We start from the raw sequence: 8846 nt of genomic DNA on the forward strand, positions 1-8846 counted from the left end.
TTGACAAAACTCATGGCCAAACGGTCCTAAGTATCGTAGGATCAGTGATTGTTCAATTTCGCTAATCTGCTCATAGAGAATATCGAAAATATTTAGGGAGGAAGCCACTTTTTATTTGTAAAGTTGTTAGTAATGGAGCTAGCTTTGTCAGTGATAATTTTGTGTCACATCTGGCAATTTCTATCACACTTAAACTTTGTTTGGAGAGAAGAGGGGAGAGAGGAGAGAAAAAAGGAAAAGGGTGTAACTAAATCCCTTGATTTAATGCATAAATAATAGATTGAGAGCCTTTTAAGGTAGATTGTATATATTTTATAACTAAAATGTATTTAGGTCGGATAAATACCAAAATATAAATATTTTTTGTAATAAGATTTCAAATAATGTATAAGAATGAAAAAATCACTAAAAATTTCACAGTCATGAGTCAAGGTTTTGGCAACTTACAAATGGCCTTCCATAAATAAAAATGTTATGGGCTAAAATTAAATGTCTATGAACTTTATTGTACCATGTCCTGGGTCAGACTCATTAACGAGCTCACGTACAGCCAGTAGGTTTTTGCATTTATACCCGATTTTATAGTCACAATTGAACTTATACTCACTTTGTCAAAAACCTTTGCACGTCTACACACTTTACGATCAACTTTAGACTTATCGGTTCTGAATTTAAAAAAAAAATAGTTTGAAGTGCACTTCAGATGCACTTAAGGCCAAATATGTCTTAAGTGCAACCAATATTTTTATGCATTTAAGGCCAATAAGTCTGAAGTGAAAAATTACATTTCAGTGCACTCAACGCCAAAAAGTCTGAAGTGCAACAAATATTTTCCTACACTTGAGGTAAATAAGTCTGAAGCGAAAAATTACACTTCATATGCACTTAAGACCAGTTAAATAAATTTTAAAAAGTGGGTATAGGTTAAATGAGGGCGACCAAACAGAGTGCCGGTACAATTTTTACTCAACTTATCCATTGCATACTGAAGAGTAACTTTTTGGAACCAAAAATTGTTATTCTTCTGAAAATAGCAACGTGTTCTGGGATTTCTGCTGGAGTCATAGAAATGCATAAACTTCAGAACAGCATTTATTGAGTTGCAGGTCATTTATTATTGCTAAATCATTTCCAATAAAAATAGAAGTTCCATTTAAATCAATCTTGGAGTTCAAATCAATTACCTATAGACTGACAGAGAACAATGAAAATGAAAAGATCAATCGATAATTACCTATACACCATCTTCATCATAGTACATTCAAAACCATACGAGAAATGGTCTTATCCCCAAAAAAATGGAATGCTGCCACATAAAAAAGCCTAGAGCTAAGGATGCTTCATTTTCTAACTGCATATATATCAACTTCAAGGAATGGAGGAGAGACAGAAGAAAAAGCAGAATAATAGTCTTGGTAGAAACATCTTTTAAATCACAAAACAATAACCAATTGAACAACGCTGAAAATGAACATCAATGGCAATTCAAATGGCAAACAAACAACATGCCTCACAAATTACAGATTAGCTCTATACATGATCTCCTATGTTTACAGAAAATGCATCCCAATTAACAATCAACTCCTAAACCCAAAGGCAGACCACTTCCTTGACGGCTCCTTCTTTGTTCTTTTAGAATTGGGATCGATAAGGTTCTCCAGCGACTTCGCATTTTTGTTGCGAGATTTGCCTGCTTCTTTCAATAATTCAGCCAGCCTTTTCTTCTCATCATCGAAATCAGGATTTGCAGTTCCAAGTTTCTCTTCTCTCAATTTAAGAACATACTCCAGAATCTCAATGGCATCATCTACTCTGCAATAGATAAAGACAAAAACAAGCTGAACACCACAAAGCAGTTGAAAGGTAAATGTCACAGAAGCAACTGCATGTGCATGTCACTCTCAAAATGCTAATTGAACTGATATTTAGCTGAGATCACACAACTAAGCAACTCATCTTGCTCCCATTATCGATATAAAATGAGGTCTTTCTCTTTCATTCTTCTAATATATTTTTCTTCTTAGAAAGTAGAATCGAATCAAAGCAACAATCATTCTTCACAACAATTAATCCGACCAGTCAACAATATACACATTTGATCCATGCAGAATGAACAATTGAACATACCACATGCATAAACAATTCTTTTGAAATTATTATAATCATTCACAAATAGTTAAAGATGCTTGTAATTGTGTGATGCTATTAAATAAATGCGTGTCAAGGTATGTATGTGTATTGCAGACATGCTCATTTAGTTTAATATTGCCTGCAGATTGGCAAGGCAATATTTTCTTCAGAAGGCCAGTAAGAGAGCTAGGCACATGAAGCTTTAAAAGTTACAGATCGTCCATAAAAAAAGTGCAGCTGGTGTAAACTTATTTCATGAAAATATTGATTGGTGATAAGTTGACACCCTAAAGAATAACAGCAATCTTAAAGCAAGAGGGGAAAAAATGAAAATACAGGATTTGTCATTTGTGTCAATTTTCTGCTCAAAATCCAAGCAGAAGAAACATGATAAGTCAAGCACTACGAGAGCTATAATAATACTGCTACTCAAAGTGAAAATTAATCAATTGGGGGAGAATTAAAATCTAAGATACATTGCAAAATGTTATAAGAAAGGGCAAAGGTCCAAATATGCCCTTATACTATACGAAATTGAGCACATTTGCCCTTCGTTAATACTTTAGCTCAAATATACCCTTACCGTCACATAGTTGGTCCATATATGACCTTAGAGTTACACAGCTGGCCCATATATGCCATTTTCGAAATGGAATTCACCCAAACTAATTAGATCTTTCTTTAATTGTATTAAAGTGTATTACAAACACTATTTCTTTTTTATTAGTACTTTTTTATCTTTACCTTTCTCTTTTCTTTTCTTCTTTTTTTTTTTCCTTTTTCTTTCTCCCTTATCCGTTTCCTCCATTACTAATGTCTTCTCCATTTTCGTCACCAATTTCACTTGACAAAACTCATGAATTCCAATTACTAAGAGAATTCTCCCATAAGGTAATCAAGTTCCAATTTCACTGGCCCTCTAAATAAATGAAATTAAATTATTCCAAAAATTATGGTTTAAACTTTAAAATAATAAAAACATCTCAACTTTTAACAATACTCAAAAGACCAAAATATTTAAATTGTTTCCAGAAAGATAATTTAATGATTAAAAGCCTAGAGTTCAAGTTGTAGTGTTATAAATTTGAATTGTTAGTCTTTTTTCAGCTGGACATTTTTTATTTTTTTTATTAACTATGTAGATTAGGGGTGTACATGGAACGGGTTGGTTTGATTTTGATTTTTTATCAAAATCAAACCAAACCAATTATATCGGTTTGGATTGTTCGGTTTTGTTGGATTTTCGAATTTTTTGTTACATAAATATTATTTCAATCTTACTTTGTTAAATTTTTTAGAACTAAATATATGTTCAGTAAAAATTAAAAAATTGAAAAACATATGATCTATAAAAATATTTTTATGGGAGAATTTTCTTAGTAATTGGAATTTATGAGTTTTGTCAAGTGAAATTGATGATGAAAAAAAGACATCAGTAATGGAAGAAATCGGATAAGGGAGAAAGAAAAAGAAAAAAAAAAGAGAAGAAAAGAAAAAAGAAGAAAGAAAAGAGAAAGGTAAAGAAAAAAAGTACTAATAAAAAGGTAATAGTGTTTGTAATATACTTTAATTCAATTAACGAAAGAGCTAATTAGTTTGGGTGGATTCCGTTTTGAAAAGGGAATATATGGGCCAACTGTGTAACTCTAAGGGCATATATGGACCAACTATGTGACGGTAAGGGCATATTTGAGCTAAAGTATTAACGAAGGGCAAATGTGCTCAATTTCGTATAGTACAAGGGCATATTTGGACCTTTTCCGTATAAGAAAAGTAGTAAATGTGCAATGCAGATCTTAAAAATTAGTGTATAATAAGCAAGGTTCATCCAAGGTACTTAAGAAAATACTTTCAAATATGATATTACCTTCCCAGTGCATCATAAGTTGCAGCAAGATTGCTGTAGACACCAAGAGTATCTTGGTGACAAGGACCACACTCCTGTTCCAGAATTTGTCTTGCTTCTTCAAATAATTCAGCAGCCTCGTCTATTTTGAACAACTGAACAGAAGACAATCCCATCTGATTCAAAACAACCCCAAAGAAGGCTGACTTCCTCTCACCGCCAGCTCTAAGTTTAGCTACAGCGTTTTCAAAGGAGCTGTGTGCCTCTTCATATCTTCCCACCATATAAAACATAACACCCATCCGTGCTTCAATGCCAGCAATCGTACTTTGCTGCCCTGGTTTATCCTCCAAAAGTTTCATTGCCTTCAGAAGGAGTTTCAGTGCCTCCTCAGGTTCATTAAATAACTCATAAATAGCTGAAATTTCTGTCAATCCACAAGCAATCTCTTCTGCAGTTGTTCCGGGCACAGGTTTTGCATATATTCTTAGGGCATTTTCACAATAGGATCTGGATTCCCTCAGTTTTCCAGTCTTATAATATAGGTCAGCCAGCCTTACAAAGACAGATGCAACTGAAGGATGGTTGTCTCCCTTAGATGATTTGAAAACAGTAAGTGCCTTCTGATAGGAGAAGATCGCCTCATCAAAGCGAGACAGAGACAAGTAGATGTTCCCAATACTAACATCAATAGCTGCAACCTCGTTTTCCTGTCCATTGGCAATCATAGCCATGCTTGCAAGTACAAGGTGTTCAAGAGCTGACTCATAATCGCCTTTAGCCTCACATATGAGAGCCATTAAACGACGATCAGCTGCCTCTTCAAGAGAAGCAGGTGGGCTGTGGACACGATGGATTTCCAGTGTTTTCTTGCACAAATTCTCGGCTTCATCAAATTGCATTGCCTGAACATGGGCTTCGGCCAAGTACCTGCAAAATTTCCAATTCAGTTGCCTCAGTTAGAGCCTAAGAAACACATAGGCAGTTGCAAAGACTTGTCAATTAAATAGTACAAAAGAAGAGTGTTACACAAACTAGCACATGTAAAAAGAATGGTAATTTATGCCCTCGAACGAAAAGCAGCCATATTGAGCAGATTAATGACATCCCCGTGAGATGATTACATTAATGATTCTCACAGCAATCGTGAACAAAGAACGGCCCGCTATTGTTTCATGGTTTACTTTACTGAACACCCTATTTACACGTAATTGCCAGAGGCAGCCTAAAATACTTGATTGACCAACATATTACTCCCCGTACAAAAAGGATTAGTGTTCTACTCCTTGAATCTTTTCTAAAGGTTGAATATATTTTCAGGGGAATACATAAATTAACAAAAGAAAACAAGCCACGGAAACATAAAATGTGTAAATTAGATGTGACGCAACTCAGACCTCCGCAATTTGCAGAATCTGCTCAAAAAGATACCAAGCAACAATAAGTATCCTTTTGTTTCTATTTTTCCTTTCTTTTCTATTTTTTTTAATAAGAAATAAGTATTCTTTAGTTGACAGTTAATCCCCCACTACCATCATAAAACCGCTCCACCAAAGACCACCGCTTTTCCAACATATGCTGTTGTGTCTCAACAAAGTCCCCAAAAATGAAGTTTATATGAAGTGTTAAGTTAAGCTTTACTTATAAAAACATTCGAAATGAAACATATTTTCAGCCAACCAACAGGATAACACCATATGACACATGCCCAACATTGCAGGGCCTATAGCCCCCCTAAGCCAAAGAAGAATAGCAAAAGCAAGAATCTTTATTTCACGAGGACAAAGAATTAGTAGGTAATTACATGACTATCCTATATAAGTACGAGAAAAAAGATTTTCTAAGAGAAAGAACATTATATTAGAATTGGGCAAGTTGGATGACTTATTAACCTCAATCAGATGGATCTGTTAACTGGACTTCCTAAAGAACCCATTCACTTCCCTGAAAAATGCATCTCAATCAAATTTGACTCCGCTAATTGGAAGTGTATCAATTACATTTCATTAACTTTTCAAGTATGAATAGCATTACATTTATCCCTGTCTTCTGCTGATAATATTTCATCTGAATCCTAATAATGCTTCAACTAATAACAGCTTTCACAATATAAACACAACATAAATTTATAAAAGTGAAACTAGCTAGACTTGCACAATGACGGAGCCAGGAATTTATGCAAAGAGCTTCAAAAGAATACTAGAAAATCACACTTGGGATTTGAGAACCTGTAACTTAAATCAATTTTCGCCCATTACATTTGCTACTACACTAGAATCTTCCCTTGTATGAAAGGGATTCAAAAGTTTATATATAACCACAAAAAATCATTTTTACTCTATTTACACGACATAATTTTTTGAAGAAGGGGGATTCAATTGAACCCCCTTGGGTCTACATAGCTCCACCCCTGCTTGAATGCATTACATTTTAATTGATACTGTAAAACAATATCAATCAACTAACCTCAATCTCGAATCATTTAATTCCAGCTATAAGAATTTTTCATATACATTCAGTTCTACAATTTTATGAAAAAAGAAAAGAACAAAGAGACATTATGATAACTGATAAGTACCTGCAAGTCTCTGCGACTCGCGGATCTGTATCACCTAAAGCTTCCATCTGTATTTTCAAACCATCCTTGTAACATTCAATCGACCGATCCAACTGTCCAAGCATAGAATGAGTATCACCGAGCTGCATATACCCTGAGAACGCCGCAAGCGCGTGATCTGCACCTTTTGAAACTTCTGGCACCTTAATCGCCCTTTCTAGCACAGGAATCGCCTCCTCGAACCTCCCGAGACTACAGTATATAGCCGCCACGACGTGGAGGCTCATCGCCAGATCCAAACTCGGCTCGCCGTCGATCGCGCATTTCTCAAACGACTTCGCGGCGCGTAGAGCGTAATCTAGCGCCTTGTTCGGTCCCTCGCCGGAGGCAATCGTGTCACGCGCTAACTTCAGCAAAAACGGTCCTAGATCGGGATTGTCGAGAGATGACTCATCGATGACGATCTTCTCTGGTGGCGATTTCTTCTTCCCGGAGCTCCGATCTGGTGACGGCTTGGCGCGTGAAGTTGAAGGCGACGGTGAAGGAGGTCTTCGCGGGGCAGGAGAGTTACTCTTCGGGTTAACGGGTTCGGATCTCTCCGAACTTGCTCCGACCCGCCCGTTGGACTCATCCGGAACTGAAATTCTCAACGGCTGAGCCTCCGGCGGCGTTTTGACTGAAACTATACCCGGCATTGTTTGAGCTAAATTTCTGCCAGAAAAATCGATTAATCAAAAGGATTTCACAATACAAAGAGCTTTTATATGATGATTTGGGAGTTATAAGAGAGGGAAATTAATTAGCATTAATGAGCTAAGATGTGATTAATTAAGAGATTAATACTTGCCAACGTATTCAACTGTTAGTTGAGAAACAGTTGAAAGAGTTGAAGAAGAAGAAGAAGAAGAAGGTCCTCAGTGAAGCAAAGACTCTGGACTACCGTCTAAATGGGCCAGCTAAATTGTGGGCTGCCGATAAAAGTGGGCCATATTAAATGACGTGGATTTTACATGGCCAATTATTTGGTGACAAGTATTATGAGCTGTTTCAAATGCCTAATTTTATTTTCTTATCTGAATATTAAAGGGTCAAATATCCTGATATTATAATCTCATATCCGATAAATAATAATATCGAGATTTTGATATTATAATAATAATAATCAAATATGTGATAAATATAATCCTAAATACTATTTCCGATCACCAAACGACAAAGAGATTAAACACCATCTCTCTACTAACATTTTAATTAATTCAACACATCTTAGGATTATTATATTGAATTGTATTGCCATTTCATTTGAAAAGTTTTAATTTTTTTTAGAGAATTTATTTTTATTTATCTAATTATTTTATTTAATATTATTTCACGTAGGCGTGATTCTAATGGACAAAAAACATAGTTGAAATAATGTGACTGACAATAATTGTCCAAAAAGAAATAAAAATTAAGAAGAGAATTTTTCTTTTCAACTTCATAAACTTGTGAAATGTTTTGTGCTAAGTAGATTATTAGAAAAATCTTATTAAAATATATGTCAAACTTAAGGAATTATTTAGGTTAAAATTTGGTATATGTCCAAGGTTATGATTAGAAGAAGAAGAAAAAAAGATGACTTTTCGTAAGAAGAGAGCAAACCCTGTCATGCGTTGGATATTGGTTTGATTGTTATCTGAGAAGTTTATGATGATGGATGTGAATTTTTCAAAAGTACCCTTGGCATTCTTTTTTCTTTTTTCTTTTTTTGGGTGGGGGTGGGGGGTTAGGTTTAGATACCCCACAAAATTATGAATAATCATTTGGGGTTCTGTAAAATTAATCATATGATTTGTGAGGATCCTCAACATTAGCTTGACATTATCCCGATATATTTGTGGCCTAGTGCTCAATAAAGTAGGTTGAAAATAGTAGCGGATTCAGCTTGCGATTTATGGATTCACGTGAACCTAATAGCTTTTGTCCAAACAGAGTAAATGTGTTCCAAAAATTCATTAAATATCTATAAATATTTAACCGAGTTACTATTGAAAATTAATCGAGGTAGTTGCAGGAACTCATAAACATTAAATTTTGGATCCGCCTCTGGTTGAAAATGATGAGATTATTGGTTCAAAATTCAGTGGAGGCAAAAATATTATTAGGTGACTTCTTGCCATCTGTTGTCTCAGCCAGATAGACCGAATTACTCGGTACTTATGTTGGTGGGAGACAACAAATATCAGCCAAAGCACGCACAAGCTAACCCAGACACCATTTATAATATCACAAAAATTAATAACTGAAATATTACAAACTAAAGGAAATACATGT

General features: G+C 35.0%; 1 protein-coding gene across 2 annotated transcripts; it reads right to left on the reverse strand.

Annotated features, from left to right (window-relative positions):
• Positions 1–1412: 1412 nt before the first annotated feature.
• On the reverse strand, positions 1413–7460 carry LOC107760454 (protein KINESIN LIGHT CHAIN-RELATED 1-like). 2 transcript variants are annotated; one of them, XM_075246814.1, is made up of 4 exons: positions 7381–7460; positions 6555–7244; positions 3998–4906; positions 1413–1812 (listed from the first exon to the last, which is right to left on the reverse strand). In XM_075246814.1, the coding sequence occupies exons 2-4, from the start codon at positions 7226–7228 to the stop codon at positions 1578–1580; spliced, it is 1818 nt and encodes a 605-aa protein (XP_075102915.1). In that variant the 5' UTR covers positions 7229–7244; positions 7381–7460; the 3' UTR covers positions 1413–1577. The 2 variants fall into 2 exon arrangements, with proteins under 2 accessions (XP_075102915.1, XP_016433989.1); XM_016578503.2 differs by having other exon boundaries at positions 7377–7460.
• Between the last annotated feature and the right edge of the window lie 1386 nt (positions 7461–8846).

Source organism: Nicotiana tabacum, chromosome 23 (assembly GCF_000715075.1).
Source record: "Nicotiana tabacum cultivar K326 chromosome 23, ASM71507v2, whole genome shotgun sequence".
In the NCBI taxonomy this organism is placed as follows: Eukaryota; Viridiplantae; Streptophyta; class Magnoliopsida; order Solanales; family Solanaceae; genus Nicotiana; species Nicotiana tabacum.